Consider the following 22,478-nt stretch of genomic DNA (forward strand, 5'->3'; position numbering starts at 1 on the left):
GGGCCGTTCAAGTGGATTGTTTCAAGTCGTATGTGGTAAATTCCCACTTCCCACTTGGTTACAAACACAGCATAAAGGGCACGTTCCTGTGCCCAGGCTTTGCTGACGCATGCCAGATCTTGCAATGCCTGGATAGGTATTTTAAATATCAGCTAACCAGATTGCTGTAACATATGATGTGATCCACATCATGTTATAGCAATCTGTCAGTAGATGACACAGTTGATGACGTGGTACGAAACCATTGGCTGATGCATGCAATGTCTGAGCAGGGGAACGCGACCAAAGTCTGTTCAAGAATGTTTAAGATATTTTGGGGAAACGTGTCGCTCAGTACAAACCTTCATGCAACGTAGCAAATGTTTAATCGAACTGAACGCACCTCTGGTCACAAACACATACAAGTATTTTTACTGACACCCTTGATAAAGATGAGTGAAAATGACTGTATAAATAAATAATTAAAATACTAAACTATATTGCATGCTTAAACAAAATGGAAATTATATTATTTTATACTAATGCAATTGCTCAGAGAAAGAGATTGTTTAGCAAGTTATTTTCTTAAAAAAAGGTAGGTCAAATTGATTGACACCCGTTTTTAATACCTTTCAATACCTCACCTAGCGAGGATAATGGCACTGAGCTTTTTTCTAAAATGTTTTATGAGTTGAGGAACACATTGAGGGGGTTCTTAGACCATTCCTCCATACAAAATCCTTGAACAATTATGATAAATTAAGATTACAAGGAGTACTGCTGATGCAAGTGAAAATAAAACAATGACTTTTCGTTTAAATAGACATTCTTTATAGAAACAAATGACAGGTTATGTGAATATTTACAGAAGGTAAAAGTCAATAACATTTTCAGGTAAGAAACATTGTTACATTAACCTAAAAACTATCAATCAAGAGGAGAACATATTTTTTCAGATGTACCTATTGATAAATAATGTGTAATAAAGGTGTAACAAACAAATGTACAAATTCATAAAATCTACTTCTGTACACAGAAAGGGAATATAAATCTTACAAACATAAAAAATACTCATATATTACTATCAAATAACATTATCCAACATAAGTTATTCAACAGTTTCTATGCAGACTCACTACTTAAACTTGTTATTTATTAACATATAATCTACAATACACAATTTTTACTTAATGTCATCAAATTGAGTGTGTACTGTATAGAGTCTTGTCACTTATTTCTGAGAGACTTCCATGCTACTGTGCCTCCACCTCTTTGGGATTGCAGGATGGGGTGGGGTCCCCAGAGGGTGGGGCACTTGTGGGCGTGGTCTTTCGAGGAGTGGCAGGTATGCCAGGGGCTGTGGTGGTGGAGATGGGCACCAGAGGGGGTGGGGCACTGACAGTGGCAGTGGGAGGAGTCCTGTTCAGATGACCACTGTGTGGAGCTGAGGGGCTGAGCCTGGGGTACATCACCCCACCCAGGGAGGACATAAAGGTGGGTGTGTGGGCTAGGTGGCCCTCCATGGGAGAGCCCTGGAGCTGGTGCATCCTGGCCCTCTCCTCTGCCTGCCGGTGCCTGTCCTGTAGGTGCGGCTGTGGGTGGGGGTGTTGCTCCCGCTGCTCCCGCTGTCTGTGGCCTCTCTCAAGGTCATAGGTAATATGCACCTGCTGGCTCTGCAGGTACAGGCCTCTGTAGGGGTCTCGAAGTGGGTCCCAGGGGCCCGAGAGGTGAAGGGGCACACGGTGGTCTCGAACTGTGGCTAGTGGACTGACCCCCATGAAGGGCTGGACACGGGCTCGCTCCATTGCACTGAGGCTGCTCACTGGGTGCATGGGGCTCATGGAGAGGGGTAGAGAGTGAGGTAGATGGCTGCTCTGAAGCATGCCTGCAGTGCTTTGATTTGATGAGGGGTGTGGCGCCTGAGAGTGAGGGTGGCCTGGTGGGAGTAAAGGGGTAATCTCCAGTGGGCCACCCATAACCTCTGGCTCATCTCTGTGCTCCTGCTTTATGTTTAAAGGTCCCTTCAGGGTTTGTGTGCTCTCGCTGGATTGGTGGTTCTTCACTGTGTTGTAAGGGTTTGAGGATCCCCTATCCTGCACCTCCAGCGCTGGAGATGAGCTTTGCTTCACTTGGACCCTCCCCAGCGAGGTGCCGTCCCTCTCTGCCTGACGGCCCTGATCAGGGCTGCTCCTCTTCCTCCCTGGGCTGCTGCTGCCAATCAGATTACTAATCTGAAAGCCTGAGGATGTGTGGGTGGACTGATGGCTTCTTTCCAGATAATTTCTATGGAGAGGGGGGTGGGGGGGGGGGGGGGGGGGGGGGGTTAACAGCTGAGAAATATCATGACATCTAGCCTCTTTGTGGTTGGAAAACTAGGCAATTCTTTGAATATCAGATGCTGTTTCAAAATATAAAATCACAACTTTTGAAGGCCTTTCAAGATGGGAAATGCCATCTCTGCACCAGGGCTGTCACTGACCTGTCTCTCTCTGACTCCTCCTTCATAGCAGAGTGATCCCTTTTCTTAGCTTCCCTTTCCCTCTCGCTGCTCTGGACTGTGGGCTTGCGGGCCACATCAGCAGGCCTGGACAGTGCTGGAGGCGTGGGGAAGGAGGGGGGCATTCGGTTCAGGCGGTTCCAGGCTTCCTGAGGGTGGCTGACAAAACCTGGCACATGGCCCTGCCTGTCACCAAACTGGCTGCCTGGGCCTGAGCGATGAAGGATTGATGTAATTTCAATAAAATCAATCAATTCACCAATTTAGTTGAAACAGTAGGTTGCATTATGTTGAGGTCAACTATTTGAGAGCGAAAACCTACCAAGAGATGGGGCACCTAGGCCGCCAAATGCATTAGTTGCCAGTTGTCCAAGGTTTCCATAGTGACTGGCTCGACCAAATGGATCTGAGGAGCATCACAAGAGGAGCACCTCTTAATGGCTGTTGTCTTGTACTTCAAACATCATTATTTCGACGTTGCACCAGCAGCCTATGGCTCTTACCAGTAAGGTGGCTAGCAGGTAGATAGTGGGCGTGATGCGTGGGGGCACTGAATGGTGAGGCAGACAAATGACCTGTGGAGGGAGAAAGAACAGTAGTGAGCGAATCAACCACACTAACATGGACATACAGAAGCTAAGGAGTGGAGTAAACCAACAAAAGCAGTTCCTACCAAGACCGTAACAATATCATCATAACTGTACAATATCATAACCGTACAATATCACCATAACTGTACAATATCATCATAACTGTACAATATCAGCATAACTGTACAATATCATCATAACTGTACAATATCATAACCGTACAATATCATCATAACTGTACAATATCATCATAACTGTACAATATCATCATAACCGTACAATATCATCCTAACTGCACGTACATCCTCATTTAATATCCACAGTAATGAATAGGACATGGAGTGGGCAGGCTAACCTGAGGAGGACAGGAGAGGTTGGGCCAGGTCATGGCCATAGGACAGTCCAGGAGGAAGACCTGGTGCAGCTGGCCGACTAAACAGGTCCATCTTCACCCCACTCATATTCAGCTGATGTGGATCAAAGCGCATGTGCTGTTAAAGATAGATAGATAAAGTGGGGAGGAGAGTGATGGACAGAGAGAGAGTGAGATTAAAAGCTTAATAGAGATTGAGAGGTGAAGGGGTTGCTGAGACAGGGGAGGATACAGATAGCATTACTTCACTGATTATCGATTTTGGAACTTTCGCTCCAATGAGTGAAATTAATGAACACATCTCGTTCACCTTCATTCTCTGCTGGTGGTGATGAATCTGCCACGCGATCTGGCCATGCATTAGACACCATTTACCAGCCTTCTGCAAGAATAGAAGGAATATAATTTGATTAGTCTTAAACCCAAGGGCTGGAATGCTGTCAACAAGCTTACAGAACGGTGAATGTCATATTCTTACCCTAGCTGATGATCTGAATGGATCAGTTATCTGTGAACAGAGGGAGAACAGAAGGAGAACACAGGAAGGTTAATATCTGAACCTCTACTACTGTGTTTAATTAATAATTTAATGGATAGAGAAGAGGCCTACCCGTGGGTCCTTTGGTAGTAGATTGTGAGGGACTTCTCCTGGCCGTGTCACTGCATCCATAGGCTAGGGAGGGATGGTAAGTCACATGTTTAGATTGACAATTATGTGTGTGGGGTTGGTTAACACAGGGTAATGAAGGAGACAGACAGTCAGACAGTCAGACAGACACACAGACAGACAGACAGACAGACAGACAGACAGACAGACAGACAGACAGACTGAAAGACACACAGACTGAAAGACACACAGACAGACACACACACAGACAGACAGACACACACACAGACAGACAAACACATAGACAGACACACAGACAGAAAGACAGACAAACACAGACAGACAGACAGACAGACAGACAGACAGACAGACAGACAGACAGACAGACAGACAGACAGACAGACAAAAAGACACACAGACAGACACACACACAGACAGACACACACACAGACAGACACACAGTCAGACACACAGTCAGACAGACAGACACACAGACAGACACACAGACATAAAGACAGACAAACACAGACAGACAGACAGACAGACAGACAGACAGACAGACAGACAGACACACAGACAAAAAGACACACAGACAGACACACACACAGACAGACACACACACAGACAGACAGACACACAGTCAGACACACAGTCAGACAGACAGACACACAGACAGACACACAGACATAAAGACCCACAGACACACAGACAGACAGACAGACAGACAGACAGAAAGACACACAGACAGAAAGACACACAGACAGAAAGACACACACAGACACACACACAGTCAGACACACAGTCAGACACACAGTCAGACACAGACAGACACACAGAGACAGACAGACAGACAGACAGACACACAGACACACAGACACACAGACAGAAAGACACACATACAGAAAGACACACAGACAGACAGACAGACACAGACAGAAAGACACACAGACAGTCAGACACACAGACACACATACACACAGTCAGACAGACATAAAGACACACAGAGACAGACAGACAGACAGTCAGACACACAGTCAGACACAAAGTGAGACAGACAGACACACACACAGACATAAAGACACACAGACATAAAGACACACAGACAGACACAGACAGACAGACAGACAGACAGACACACAGACAGAAAGACACACAGACAGTCAGACACACAGACACACATGCACACAGTCAGACAGACAGTCAGACACACAGACAGACAGACCCACAGACAGAAAGACAGACAGACAGACACACAGACACACATACAGACAGACAGAAAGACAGACACACACAGACAGAAAGACACACAGACAGAAAGACACACAGACAGAAAGACACACAGACACACAAGACAGCTCAGACAGACACACAGTCAGACACAGACAGACACACAGACAAAAAGACCCACAGACCCACAGACAGACAGACAGACAGACAGACAGAAAGATACACAGACAGAAAGACACACAGACAGTCAGACACACAGACAGACACAAAGTGAGACAGACAGACAGACACACAGACAGACAGACACACATACATAAAGACCCACAGACAGACACACAGGCACAGACAGACAGACAGACAGACAGACAGACACACCGACACACATACAGAAAGACACACAGACAGTCAGACACACAGACACACAGACAGACACACAGACAGACACACAGACAGACAGACAGACACACACACAGTCAGACATACACACAGTCAGACACACACACAGTCAGACACACAGTGAGACACACAGACAGAAAGACACACAGAAAGACAGACACACACAGACAGACAGACAGACAGACACACAGACAGAAAGACACACAGACAGAAAGACAGACAGATAGAAAGACAGACAGACACACAGTCAGACACACAGTCAGACACAGACAGACACACAGAGACAGAAACACACACAGACAGAAAGACACACATACATAAAGACCCACAGACATAAAGACCCACAGACAGACACACATACACAGACAGACAGACAGACACACAGACAGTCAGACACACAGTCAGACACACACAGACAGAAAGACAGACACACTGACACACAGACAACAGACACACAGACACAGTCAGACACAGTCAGACACACAGACAGACACACAGTGAGACAGACAGACAGACAGACAGACAGACAGAAAGACACACAGACAGTCAGACACACATACACACAGTCAGACAGACATAAAGACACACAGACACACAGAGACAGACAGACAGACAGTCAGACACACAGTCAGACACAAAGTGAGACAGACAGACACACACACAGACATAAAGACACACAGACATAAAGACACACAGACAGACACAGACAGACAGACAGACACACAGACAGAAAGACACACAGACAGTCAGACACACAGTCAGACAGACAGTCAGACACACAGACAGACAGACACACAGACAGAAAGACAGACAGACAGACACACAGACACACAGACACACAAGACAGCTCAGACAGACACAGCAGACACAGACAGACACACAGACAAAAAGACCCACAGACACACAGACAGACAGACAGACAGAAAGACACACAGATAGAAAGACACACAGACATAAAGACACACAGACAGACACAGACAGACAGACAGACAGACAGACACACAGACACACAGATAGTCAGACACACATACACACAGTCAGACAGACAGTCAGACACACAGACAGACAGACAGAAAGACAGACAGACAGATACACAGACACACATACAGACAGACAGACAGACACACACAGACAGAAAGACACACAGACAGAAAGACACACAGACAGAAAGACACACAGACACACAAGACAGCTCAGACAGACACACAGTCAGACACAGACAGACACACAGACAAAAAGACCCACAGACACACAGACAGACAGACAGACAGAAAGATACACAGACAGAAAGACACACAGATAGAAAGACACACAGACAGAAAGACACACAGACAGTCAGACACACAGACAGTCAGACACACAGACAGACACAAAGTGAGACAGACAGACAGACACACAGACAGACAGACACACATACATAAAGACCCACAGACAGACACACAGGCACAGACAGACAGACAGACAGACAGACAGACAGACACACAGACACACAGACAGAAAGACACACAGACAGTCAGACACACAGACAGACACACAGACAGACAGACACACAGACAGACACACAGTGAGACACACAGACAGAAAGACACACAGAAAGACAGACACACACAGACAGACAGACAGACAGACACACAGACAAAAAGACACACAGACAGAAAGACAGACAGATAGAAAGACAGACAGACAGTCAGACACACAGACAGTCAGACACACAGACAGACACAAAGTGAGACAGACAGACAGACACACAGACAGAAAGACACACAGACAGTCAGACACACAGACAGACACACAGACAGACACACAGACAGACACACAGACAGACACACACACAGTCAGACATACACACAGTCAGACACACACACAGTCAGACACACAGTGAGACACACAGACAGAAAGACACACAGAAAGACAGACACACACAGACAGACAGACAGACACACAGACAGAAAGACACACAGACAGAAAGACAGACAGATAGAAAGACAGACAGACAGACACACAGTCAGACACAGACAGACACACAGAGACAGAAACACACACAGACAGAAAGACACACAGACATAAAGACCCACAGACATAAAGACCCACAGACAGACACACATACACAGACAGACAGACAGACAGACAGAGACAGACAGACAGACAGAAAGACACACAGACAGTCAGACACACAGTCAGACACACAGACAGACACACACACAGACAGAAAGACAGACACACTGACACACAGACACACAGACAACAGACACACAGACAGACAGTCAGACACAGTCAGACACACAGACAGACACACAGACAGACAGACACACAGACAGACACACAGTGAGACACACATACAGACAGACAGACAGACAGACAGACAGACAGACAGACAGACAGAAAGACACACAGATAGAAAGACACACAGATAGAAAGACACACAGATAGAAAGACACACAGACACACAGACAGACAGACACACAGACAAACAGACAGACAGACACACAGACAGACACACAGACAGACACACAGACAGACAGACACACACACAGTCAGACGTACACACAGTCAGACACACACACAGTCAGACACACAGTGAGACACACAGACAGAAAGACACACAGAAAGACAGACACACACAGACAGACAGACAGACAGACAGACAGACAGACACACAGACAGAAAGACACACAGACAGAAAGACAGACAGATAGAAAGACACAGACACACAGTCAGACACACAGTCAGACACAGACAGACACACAGAGACATAAACACACACAGACAGAAAGACACACAGACATAAAGACCCACAGACATAAAGACCCACAGACATAAAGACCCACAGACAGACACACATACACAGACAGACAGACAGACAGAGACAGACAGACAGACAGAAAGACACACAGACAGACACACAGACAGACACACACACAGACAGAAAGACAGACACACTGACACACAGACAACAGACACACAGACAGACACACAGTGAGACAGACACACAGTGAGACAGACAGACAGACAGACAGACAGAAAGACACACAGATAGAAAGACACACAGACAAACACATAGACAGACAGACAGACAGACAGACACAGACAGACAGACAGACAGAAAGACACACAGACAGTCAGACACACAGTCAGACACACACAGACAGAAAGACAGACACACTGACACACAGACAACAGACACACAGACACAGTCAGACACACAGACAGACACACAGACAGACACACAGTGAGACAGACAGACAGACAGACAGACAGACAGACAGACAGACAGACAGACAGAAAGACACACAGACAGTCAGACACACATACACACAGTCAGACAGACATAAAGACACACAGACACACAGAGACAGACAGACAGACAGTCAGACACACAGTCAGACACAAAGTGAGACAGACAGACACACACACAGACATAAAGACACACAGACATAAAGACACACAGACAGACACAGACAGACAGACAGACACACAGACAGAAAGACACACAGACAGTCAGACACACAGTCAGACACACAGTCAGACACACAGACAGACAGACACACAGACAGAAAGACAGACAGACAGACACACAGACACACAGACACACAAGACAGCTCAGACAGACACAGCAGACACAGACAGACACACAGACAAAAAGACCCACAGACACACAGACAGACAGACAGACAGACAGAAAGACACACAGATAGAAAGACACACAGACATAAAGACACACAGACAGACACAGACAGACAGACAGACAGACAGACACACAGACACACAGATAGTCAGACACACATACACACAGTCAGACAGACAGTCAGACACACAGACAGACAGACAGAAAGACAGACAGATACACAGACACACATACAGACAGACACACACAGACAGAAAGACACACAGACAGAAAGACACACAGACAGAAAGACACACAGACACACAAGACAGCTCAGACAGACACAGTCAGACACAGACAGACACACAGACAAAAAGACCCACAGACACACAGACAGACAGACAGACAGAAAGATACACAGACAGAAAGACACACAGATAGAAAGACACACAGACAGAAAGACACACAGACAGTCAGACACACAGACAGACACAAAGTGAGACAGACAGACAGACACACAGACAGACAGACACACATACATAAAGACCCACAGACAGACACACAGGCACAGACAGACAGACAGACAGACAGACACACAGACACACAGACAGAAAGACACACAGACAGTCAGACACACAGACAGACACACAGACAGACAGACACACAGACAGACACACAGTGAGACACACAGACAGAAAGACACACAGAAAGACAGACACACACAGACAGACAGACAGACAGACACACAGACAAAAAGACACACAGACAGAAAGACAGACAGATAGAAAGACAGACAGACAGTCAGACACACAGACAGTCAGACACACAGACAGACACAAAGTGAGACAGACAGACAGACACACAGACAGAAAGACACACAGACAGTCAGACACACAGACAGACACACAGATAGACACACAGACAGACACACAGACAGACACACACACAGTCAGACATACACACAGTCAGACACACACACAGTCAGACACACAGTGAGACACACAGACAGAAAGACACACAGAAAGACAGACACACACAGACAGACAGACAGACAGACAGACAGACACACAGACAGAAAGACACACAGACAGAAAGACAGACAGATAGAAAGACAGACAGACACACAGTCAGACACACAGTCAGACACAGACAGACACACAGAGACAGAAACACACACAGACAGAAAGACACACAGACATAAAGACCCACAGACATAAAGACCCACAGACATAAAGACCCACAGACAGACACACATACACAGACAGACAGACAGACAGAGACAGACAGACAGACAGAAAGACACACAGACAGACACACAGACAGACACACACACAGACAGAAAGACAGACACACTGACACACAGACAACAGACACACAGACAGACACACAGTGAGACAGACACACAGTGAGACAGACAGACAGACAGACAGACAGAAAGACACACAGATAGAAAGACACACAGACAAACACATAGACAGACAGACAGACAGACAGACAGACAGACACAGACAGACAGACAGACAGAAAGACACACAGACAGTCAGACACACAGTCAGACACACACAGACAGAAAGACAGACACACTGACACACAGACAACAGACACACAGACACAGTCAGACACACAGACAGACACACAGACAGACACACAGTGAGACAGACAGACAGACAGACAGACAGACAGACAGACAGACAGACAGAAAGACACACAGACAGTCAGACACACATACACACAGTCAGACAGACATAAAGACACACAGACACACAGAGACAGACAGACAGACAGTCAGACACACAGTCAGACACAAAGTGAGACAGACAGACACACACACAGACATAAAGACACACAGACATAAAGACACACAGACAGACACAGACAGACAGACAGACACACAGACAGAAAGACACACAGACAGTCAGACACACAGTCAGACACACAGTCAGACACACAGACAGACAGACACACAGACAGAAAGACAGACAGACAGACACACAGACACACAGACACACAAGACAGCTCAGACAGACACAGCAGACACAGACAGACACACAGACAAAAAGACCCACAGACACACAGACAGACAGACAGACAGACAGAAAGACACACAGATAGAAAGACACACAGACATAAAGACACACAGACAGACACAGACAGACAGACAGACAGACAGACACACAGACACACAGATAGTCAGACACACATACACACAGTCAGACAGACAGTCAGACACACAGACAGACAGACAGACAGATACACAGACACACATACAGACAGACACACACAGACAGAAAGACACACAGACAGAAAGACACACAGACAGAAAGACACACAGACACACAAGACAGCTCAGACAGACACAGTCAGACACAGACAGACACACAGACAAAAATACCCACAGACACACAGACAGACAGACAGACAGAAAGATACACAGACAGAAAGACACACAGATAGAAAGACACACAGACAGAAAGACACACAGACAGTCAGACACACAGACAGTCAGACACACAGACAGACACAAAGTGAGACAGACAGACAGACACACAGACAGACAGACACACATACATAAAGACCCACAGACAGACACACAGGCACAGACAGACAGACAGACAGACAGACAGACACACAGACACACAGACAGAAAGACACACAGACAGTCAGACACACAGACATACACACAGACAGACAGACACACAGACAGACACACAGTGAGACACACAGACAGAAAGACACACAGAAAGACAGACACACACAGACAGACAGACAGACAGACACACAGACAAAAAGACACACAGACAGAAAGACAGACAGATAGAAAGACAGACAGACAGTCAGACACACAGACAGTCAGACACACAGACAGACACAAAGTGAGACAGACAGACAGACACACAGACAGAAAGACACACAGACAGTCAGACACACAGACAGACACACAGATAGACACACAGACAGACACACAGACAGACACACACACAGTCAGACATACACACAGTCAGACACACACACAGTCAGACACACAGTGAGACACACAGACAGAAAGACACACAGAAAGACAGACACACACAGACAGACAGACAGACACACAGACAGAAAGACACACAGACAGAAAGACAGACAGATAGAAAGACAGACAGACAGACACACAGTCAGACACAGACAGACACACAGAGACAGAAACACACACAGACAGAAAGACACACAGACATAAAGACCCACAGACATAAAGACCCACAGACAGACACACATACACAGACAGACAGACAGACAGACAGACAGAGACAGACAGACAGACAGAAAGACACACAGACAGTCAGACACACAGTCAGACACACAGACAGACACACACACAGACAGAAAGACAGACACACTGACACACAGACACACAGACAACAGACACACAGACAGACAGTCAGACACAGTCAGACACACAGACAGACACACAGACAGACAGACACACAGACAGACACACAGTGAGACACACATACAGACAGACAGACAGACAGACAGACAGACAGAAAGACACACAGATAGAAAGACACACAGATAGAAAGACACACAGACACACAGACAGACAGACACACAGACAAACAGACAGACAGACACACAGACAGACACACAGACAGACACACAGACAGACAGACACACACACAGTCAGACGTACACACAGTCAGACACACACACAGTCAGACACACAGTGAGACACACAGACAGAAAGACACACAGAAAGACAGACACACACAGACAGACAGACAGACAGACAGACAGACAGACAGACAGACACACAGACAGAAAGACACACAGACAGAAAGACAGACAGATAGAAAGACAGACAGACACACAGTCAGACACACAGTCAGACACAGACAGACACACAGAGACAGAAACACACACAGACAGAAAGACACACAGACATAAAGACCCACAGACATAAAGACCCACAGACATAAAGACCCACAGACAGACACACATACACAGACAGACAGACAGACAGAGACAGACAGACAGACAGAAAGACACACAGACAGACACACAGACAGACACACACACAGACAGAAAGACAGACACACTGACACACAGACAACAGACACACAGACAGACACACAGTGAGACAGACACACAGTGAGACAGACAGACAGACAGACAGACAGACAGACAGACAGACAGACAGACAGACAGACAGACAGACAGACAGACAGACAGACAGACACACACACACACAGACAGAGGGAGTGATGTGGTATGGACCTTGGGCTGGAAGGCTCCTTGCAGAGAGCTGAAAGGTCCTGGGTCTCCTGAGTGGGGGTGCAGGGCTGGCATGCCTGGCATCGCTGGGGGATAGGAGGGGTAGAACTGGGCAAGACCAAACACAGGTTAAGATAAGAAGGAATGAAGTAGAACTTCAGGAGAAACAAAAGGGTAAACAAACACTTTGTACGGCCAGAGTAGATCTGTGACTGTACTGCTGATGCTGAGTAAATGGCATATAACTGAATTCATTGAGAACCATAATATGTTACAGAATAATGCCTTTCTGAAAGCAGTAACTTACATTTTGATGTCTTAGGTAAGGGTTTTCCAGTTTTGCTGAGTACTTTTCCAACTGAAAGACAATACTTTTGTGAGAACACATCAGTAATATTAACAACATTAGACAATAATATAAGCATTACACAAAGAAGAAAAAAATGTAAAAATGCTACAAATTATTGTTAAATTTTTAAAATAATAATAATGAACGTCCTGTTCTAGACCTCACATTACAGTGCCAGGAAGCTATGCATGCCAATGACTATGCACAGCACAGTACATTCTCCTCAGCTCATTGACTGTTTAACAGATGCATGTACACACTTCAGATGGCTATGTTCAGAGTTTCCATATCTTGGCTGCTTAATCCTTAACTTAAGCCCTGCCAATGCCGGCACAAGCATCCATGAGCAATTACCCACGATCAAAAGCACTCTAATGACCTCATTCCTTCTGCTGAGGCACAGTCATGTGTCCTGACAGCAGGGCTTTGAGTGTGTCAAAACAGCCATGAGATCCATTTACACTGCCTTTACCAACTGCCAGTGGAACAGCCAACCATTTCAGGGCTCACACATTTTATTTTCTCTATGATGAAATATATCAAAATGTTCCCTGGTGGGTGGAAAAAAGTTTCAAACGGCTGAAAGCAAAAATTTTGCTCTCTTGGGGACTGTATCTGATATTTCTGTTTGATATTTGAGATGTGAAAGTAACACACACAAGGTTTCCCCCAGAGTACAGGAGGCAGATGCTGAGCCTGAGGCTACTCTATTAAGAAGGCGAGTTTGGAAAGCAGCAAAAACAAAGCACACTGTAATCTCTCTGGTTTCTGGGTGACCTAAAATGTTCCCCACAATGAATGTGGGTTTTGATAATAACATTAACTCGTATGAAGCGGTTTGTAGTGGCCATGTGCTGGACTTACATTTAGGGCAGCTGTGCGACCCATATTTGGGGGTGTAGAGACTATGCCTGGTTGAGGAGGCAACCCGTTGGGGTAGGGTGAGAAGGTGAGCTGGTGTTGGTGCTGGTGTTGGTGCTGGTGTTGGTGCTGGTGCTGGTGCTGGTGTGTGTGTTGGTGGAACTCTGCCCTCAGTAGAGGTGGCCCAGAGCCTGCCCCTCTCTCTGCAGTCTGTGCCAGGAAACGGTTGTTCAGTTCCTGGCGAAGCAGGTTGTGCTCTGTTGTGGGGGAGAGGTGCGAGGTTAAAGGCCATACTCTATGATGACTACTGCTCTTTCTCACCCACAACCCCTATCACCACCTACACCTGTTGTACATTAAACACCAATGTATCCTATATTGCTCCTTCAATATCTCCTTTACTGTTCATGCCTCTTACCTGAGCAGCCTGCTCCAGTGGACCGTCCTACGGTGCCGTTGGTTGGTAATCCCACAGGGCTAGTGAACACGGCAGGGCGGCGATGCCCGTGACCTGGCAGGAAGAAGTGGGGTGTGGTCAGCTCTGAGACAGACAGGGGGAGGGCCGGCGAGGGAGAAGAATGGCGCCCGAGGTGGGGGGATGGGGGGAGGGTTCGCTTGCGGGACCCCTCTATGCTGCTGTGGAGAGGAGAAAGGAAAGGTTGTAAATAAATATCAACCTCCTCTAGGATATAGTATTATTACATGGTTTGAACAAGTCCAGTCAATGCCATGTCCTACCTGTTGTGGAGACCAATGTACAGGGGATGGCCCTGGTGATGTGACAATGGTTCTCTCTTGACCTGGGATAGGCCTGGCCCTGGCAGAGTTGGCGTGGTCGGGTTGTGAGGGGACGTCCTCTCCTTCTTTACATACACAGCAGGAGGTGGGGTGGTGGTGAGAGGGGCTGCAGGGGCAGGGCTGCCTGCAGGCTGAGAGCCAGGGGCGGGGCTGGCAGCGGGCAGATCAAGGGGTGAGTCGCTGCTCTGCTCTTGGCTGCGTTGTAGACCTGACACTCTGGCAGAGCTGCACACCTTCGCCTCATCTCTCTCATCAACACCTATGTCTATTACCAACAAGAGAACATAGGTTACTAACCACAGTTTGACAGAACTGACAGAGTCATTTAATATTCTTTCCCACTTCAGATAAATACTGACACTGATGTGTCCATGCTTAGCTGAAACAACCTTCAGTCAGAGTGGTGAATAGCTCCTAATCGCTGTTGTACTAGGCCTACTTCTAGAAACAACAAATGAAGCAACTAACGAGCAGCTTCATAACAGCCAGTGGGTTCATGTCTTTGGAAAATGAGCATGTTCATATTACAAAGTGCTTACAATTTGTTATTTGCACCATTAGATCTTCCATTCACTGCCAGAAAATGATCATTAAATTCAACAAACAGCCTATTTCCCAGCACCAAACACAACCCTAGTCTCTATTCCCTGCAGTCTTTGAGCTCTGACAAGAGCCGAGGGCCCTAGGGAGAGACTAGTGGTGTGTTTACCATTATTTGTAATCATAACGTTCAATAGGCTGAACTCCAGATGGCTTATTGGGAGACTGAAGAGACCTCCAAAGCAAACAACAAATGCCCTCTCCAAAGCCCACCACAAGCAGCTTGGAGGTAGGGAGAGTTAAATGGGGAGCTCCTAATCGCGTTCACACAAGGCATATTAAACCCCTGGCTCAGCTCTAAAAAGGTTCTCACCGCCAGCCAGCCGGTGGGATTAGAGCAGGCTTTATGCTGCCTGGCCCTGGATGTGCGTCTCCTCTTGGCTTTTACAAGCCAAATGAGTTTGAGAAATCGTGGGTTTTGAAGGGAACACAATCTATCAAGCTGCCCCTATAAGGCCAAAGACCTCAGTCGGGTAAAGAATACTGAATGGGAACAACACCATTCAGTGATGTTGCTTTCAGCACCATTCTTTTGGGTGAAAATTGCATTTAATTGTTGAATTTCAGCACAGGAGGCTGCAGAGTGGAAAATGGCTCATAATAATGGCCGGAACAGAGCCAATGGAATTGCATCAAACACCTGGAAACCATGTGTTTGATGTATTTGATACCATTTCATTAATTCCACTCCAGTCATTACCACAAGCCCGTTCTCCCCAATTAAGCTGCCACCAACCTCCTGTGAATTTCAGCTATAGTTAGATCACAATATGGAATTGATGGTAAGGATGATAATAGGGAACATTGCAGTAGATTACAAAATTGCTTGAGCCAATAGTCTCATTGAGCATGAAGTGTGACTAACCCGTTCCTAGCCCCAACAAAGCAGCTAAGCCACTGGGAGTGGAGGTTCAATCCAATTCATAGCTAAAATGTTGTGTAGAAAACATTTATCAACTATTTCACGCAACTCAACACATATACAAATGCACAAATATCTCTGACAAAACACTGCATCATTATTCGGTTTTACTTCCAATATAATAAATCCCTCTAGCGCAGAGACTTTCCACAGGGTAAAGTAACGTTCGATGTCATTCCCACATTGTGTAATTAAGAGCAAGTATGTGAGTATCCTAAAATGACAAAGGCCATAACACTTTGACAACAATTTGGTAATACTTGATAACTGTGTGGCTTGAAAGAGGATGTTTCCCTTAGTCGAGTGAACAGAAATGGAATGCCATAAAAAGCATGTCAAGTGCATGTCACTAAGAGAGACATATCTATTCTGTAAATAACAACAGCTAAACGAGGACAGAGAGTCAAAAGCATACATGCGAAGTACCAAAAAATCCAGAGGAAATATTCTTACCAGTAGTTTTCCTTAGTGTGAAGAGTTTATCAGACCCAATCCCTGAAACCTGAGTTAAAATGAGAAAAGAAAGAAAATAACAAAAATGTTAGCCTAATTAGAGGCTAAATGAGGATTTTGTAGGTGCCGGTAGTGGAACTGTCCAGAAAAGTGCTTGCTTTTCCATCTTTAACAGCACTCTATCAACAGGACTGTTCTGTATACTGGCTCTTGTTCCACTCCCAGACTCGATGTGCGCTTTGTCACTCAAGGTGGGTGTGTTCAATTTCCCAATGAATGTAAATGAGATCAGAGGGACAAAAGGTGAGCCATAACTCTTGGTGAACCCAGTCCAAAGTTTCGAAATGAACTGAATGAGATTAAATCGAAACCATTCTTAAATAATTTAATGTAGTACGTGACAGCTCAATGAAAGCATCTTGTTGACAGGAGAATAAAAAGCATCTCAACATAGATTACATATTAAGACGTAATTTATGTAATCATGTCATGGGCCTCTCACTCCACCGGGTTACCACCTTAATTTTCTTCCACTCTGCTCACCACTCTCTCTACTCAGCCTAACTAGCTCCACCTGTCCCTGCTCTGCTCTGCTCTAATTACTCTGCCAGCTGCGCTGCATTACCCACTACCTCTCCCAGTATTTAAGGCCCTGTCTTTCAGCTCTCCGGTGTCAGATCGTCTGCAAAGCTCACACCCGGAACCTGTTTGCTCGCGCTTCTGGCTCACCCTGGTTTTGTGACCCCGGACCTGCCTGTTTTTTGGATACTCTTCTGCCTCAGGAGATCCAGACCTGCTTCTGCCATTACGACTCCTGACTACTCTTCAATCCCGGTAACTCTGACCAGCCTTCTGCCTTGCTACTACGTATTTTGGATTTCCCTTGAACTGTACTGCTGCCTGGTTTCATTCCGCCCTGTTGTGTCTGTGTCTCCCCCCCCCAGGACTTCTGGACCACCCACCACCGGCTTCATAGGACGCATCGCTGCCACTGGGGGGGGCACAGACCCAGCGCATTGGACGGGATCCCTGTTACCCCTGGAGCCTTCATTCACTCCCTACTTCCCTTTTCCCTTAAGTTTAATAAACTTTCTGGTGTGACGCAATTGTGGTCCTCTGGTCGTCTGTCTGAACCGTGACAAATCAGTCATATCTTCCCTGTAAGAGCACTCACTAGAAATATACATAAATGCCCATGACATTTACCTTGTGAAAAACTAATTAGAAAATAGATGAGACAAATTAAGTTAGTGAGTATCTTTTTTTTATTGTATTTTTTTTATTTTAATTTAGGGGGTAGATCAGTTAGTGAGTATCTTATTACAATCAATAAATTACATTACCAACAGTCTGTTTCTGATTACATTGCTGAATATTGGCCAGATTATAATAACAGGCAGCAAAGGACACGCACACACACACGGACACGCACACACAAACTAGACTAATTAGCCATTTTCACTTGAATAATATATGTGGTGAGATCATCTTTAAACTTTATGTTCTTTGTAAAGTCATAGGGATGCTGTGAAACCACCTGATTATAAACTAATGGCATCAAATAAAGACGAATCAAACCGACCAGACTCAATTGCTAAATCAAATTGTTGATTTACTGGGTCTGAACTCAGCTGAAATTCAGCTGTGTTAAACCATCATGAGGTTCCTTTGGTGTTGCAAATGTAAGGACCTTTTTCCAGATATTCCTGGAATCCATCAGTCGATTAACAACCTTGCAAAATGCCACAATACTGTAATCTGGTTCATATGACCTCTATCATGAGTTCAATTTCAAGTTTTGGAGCCTCCAGATTTAATTTCAGGTTTCTGACAAAGTAAATAGATCATATGGAGGAAACAAGAGACAAGTTGTTATTATCAGAACGTCTTGACTTTCGTAAGAAGGCCTAATGATATTCACAGTGTAATCAAGTTATCTTCAGCAAATTCCTTAGATCAAATCCAATAATGAAATCAAAGAGAGCTGGTATTATTAACATGTAGACATTTATAACAAGGTTAAATGAGTATAATGTCCTCGGACACACAGACTGAACCTATCACTCACAAACCAGTAACAAAACACAAGTTAGAGTTATTTGTGGCCATTTACCCTACTTGACTTCGACTACAGTGAGGGAAACAAGTATTTGATCCCCTGCTGATTTTGTACCTTTGCCCACTGACAAAGACATGATCAGTCTAATTTTAATGGTAGGTTTATTTGAACAGTGAGAGACAGAATAACAACAAAACAATTCAGAAAAACGCATGTCAAAAATGTTATGAATTGATTTGCATTTAAATGAGGGAAATAAGTATTTGACCCCTCTGCATAACATGACTTAGTACTTGGTGGCAAAACCCTTGTTGGCAATCACAGAGGTCAGATGTTTCTTGTAGTTGGCCACCAGGTTTGCACACATCTCATGAGGGATTTTGTCCCACTCCTCTTTGCAGATCTTCTCCAAGTCATTAAGGTTTCGAGGCTGACGTTTGGCAACTCGAAACTTCAGCTCCCTCCACAGATTTTCTACGGGATTAAGGTCTGGAGACTGGCTAGGCCACTCCAGGACCTTAATGTGCTTCTTCTTGAGCCACTCCTTTGTTGCCTTGGCCGTGTGTTTTGGGTCATTGTCATGCCCATCCACGACCCATTTTCAATGCCCTGGCTGAGGGAAGGAGGTTCTCACCCAAGATTTGACGGTACATGGCCCCGTCCATCGTCCCTTTGATGCGGTGAAGTTGTCCTGTCCCCTTAGCAGAAAAACACCCCCAAAGCATAATGTTTCCACCTCCATGTTTGACGGTGGGGATGGTGTTCTTGGGGTCATAGGCAGCATTCCTCCTCCTCCAAACACGGCGAGTTGAGTTGATGCCAAAGAGCTCAATTTTGGTCTCATCTGACCACAACACTTTCACCCAGTTCTCCTCTGAATCATTCAGATGTTCATTGGCAAACTTCAGACGGGCATGTATATGTGCTTTCTTGAGCAGGGGAACCTTGCGGGCGCTGCAGGATTTCAGTCCTTCACGGCGTAGTGTGTTACCAATTGTTTTCTTGGTGACTATGGTCCCAGCTGCCTTGAGATCATTGACAAGATCCTCCCGTGTAGTTCTGGGCTGATTCCTCACCGTTCTCATGATCATTGCAACTCCACGAGGTGAGATCTTGCATGGAGCCCCAGGCCGAGGGAGATTGACAATTATTTTGTGTTTCTTCCATTTGCGAATAATCGCACCAACTGTTGTCACCTTCTCACCAAGCTGCTTGGCGATGGTCCTGTAGCCCATTCCAGCCTTGTGTAGGTCTACAATCTTGTCCCTGACATCCTTGGAGAGCTCTTTGTTCTTGGCCATGATGGAGAGTTTGGAATCTGATTGATTGATTGCTTCTGTGGACAGGTGTCTTTTATACAGGTAACAAACTGAGATTAGGAGCACTCCCTTTAAGAGTGTGCTCCTAATCTCAGCTCGTTACCTGTATAAAAGACACCTGGGAGCCAGAAATCTTTCTGATTGAGAGGGGGTCAAATACTTATTTCCCTCATTAAAATGCAAATCAATTTATAACATTTTTTACATGCGTTTTTCTGGATTTTTTTGTTGTTATTCTGTCTCTCACTGTTCAAATAAACCTACCATTAAAACAATTTTTTTTTTCTTTTTTTGGGGGGGGGGGGGTATATATATATATAGACTGATCATTTATTTGTCAGTGGGCAAACGTACAAAATCAGCAGGGGATCAAATACTTTTTTCCCTCACTGTATGTCCCCAAAATAGCTTGAGGACCAACACTGAGACTAAAGACATCCCACACACTGTTTACGCTGCCCTTATGTAAATAAAATGGTCAGCCAAAAGACCTGACCCCATCACAACCCTCTCTGGCATTTGGAGGACCCCCTTCCTCTCAGTGCAATACAGCCTGGCCAGTTGACAGCGCAGATGGGAATACATGTGTAACCGGTGTGAAATGACTAGCTAGTAAGCGGTGCGCGCTAGTAGCGTTTCAATCGGTGATGTCGCTTGCTCTGAGACCTTGAAGTAGTTGTGGAGCGATAAGTAACGATGCTTCGTGGGTGGCTGTTGTCTGTGTGCAGATGGTCCCTGGTTCAAGCCAGGTTGGGGCGAGGAGAGGGACGGAAGCAATACTGTTACACATGGTTGAATGACAGAACATGTAGAGCACTGATAACTTATTATCAGTGATAACAGTTGTGAAAAGTGAGAATGTTTATCTTGCCTTGTCATCGATGTCACTCTCACTGTCACACTGCGTGAGAAAGGATGTAAAACACTGCATTAATTCATGAGAATGTATCAACACCTTCATCCATCACAAACACTCAAACTGGAAGAGAGTTGTTTACATTTCTGCTATGATCTGCCTACAGTCATATCAATATTACCCACAGGAACAAAAAGTGTTATTATCTGTCGAGAGATTATAATGAGACCTTGATTCAAGGTCATGACCTGTGTTTTGGGTGACACCTCCATGTTTACTCATACTCTATTGGCAGGGAGAGAACAGCAGTGGATACCGCAAGACTAGAGGCAGTAGCATGAAGTCATAAGATAACGGCGATTCAATAGCTGGCAGTGTCCTGCATATTATCCATATTACAATTAGATCAGTGCTTAACAGCCTGATAAAGAGCCTTCTTTCCTCCTTTCAAAAATATTATTTTATTTAAATCTCATTCCTGCTTACTTAGGCTTCTTTATTTGTGTGCCAACAGATGGTAATATGAATCCCTGCTGGATGCCAACGAGTCGGTTTGAAAGATCCCAATAGTTCCTGGTACTGTATTGTACTGTATGTCTGTGACTGATGGGTGTTTACAGTAAGCTCCACAGCAGTATTTATCTTCATTAACTAAGTTTTCATTACAATATTCTGTTACATGAAAACATGTCTTGAAAGAAATTCACATCACATGTAAATGCAATCAGTCTCTATTAGTT

General features: G+C 45.4%; 1 protein-coding gene across 1 annotated transcript in view; it reads right to left on the reverse strand.

Moving 5' to 3' along the window:
• Nucleotides 1-796: 796 nt before the first annotated feature.
• Nucleotides 797-22,478, reverse strand: part of LOC311136022 (autism susceptibility gene 2 protein homolog) — a 41,486-nt gene continuing 19,804 nt past the window's right edge. The window contains exons 5-19 of the mRNA XM_084170085.1: nt 21,754-21,783; nt 17,505-17,553; nt 15,470-15,794; nt 15,150-15,367; nt 14,735-14,988; nt 13,829-13,879; nt 13,525-13,629; nt 4,050-4,112; nt 3,918-3,947; nt 3,750-3,821; nt 3,422-3,557; nt 2,980-3,051; nt 2,799-2,882; nt 2,459-2,687; nt 797-2,262 (exon numbers count right to left, since the gene is read on the reverse strand). Of these exons, the coding sequence (XP_084026211.1) occupies nt 1,233-2,262; nt 2,459-2,687; nt 2,799-2,882; nt 2,980-3,051; nt 3,422-3,557; nt 3,750-3,821; nt 3,918-3,947; nt 4,050-4,112; nt 13,525-13,629; nt 13,829-13,879; nt 14,735-14,988; nt 15,150-15,367; nt 15,470-15,794; nt 17,505-17,553; nt 21,754-21,783 (2,748 nt within the window). The 3' untranslated portion in view covers nt 797-1,232. The remainder of the gene's footprint in view (nt 2,263-2,458; nt 2,688-2,798; nt 2,883-2,979; nt 3,052-3,421; nt 3,558-3,749; nt 3,822-3,917; nt 3,948-4,049; nt 4,113-13,524; nt 13,630-13,828; nt 13,880-14,734; nt 14,989-15,149; nt 15,368-15,469; nt 15,795-17,504; nt 17,554-21,753; nt 21,784-22,478) is intronic.

The sequence above is a fragment of the Coregonus lavaretus genome (genome assembly GCF_964263955.1).
Source record: "Coregonus lavaretus genome assembly, chromosome: 10".
In the NCBI taxonomy this organism is placed as follows: domain Eukaryota; kingdom Metazoa; phylum Chordata; class Actinopteri; order Salmoniformes; family Salmonidae; genus Coregonus; species Coregonus lavaretus.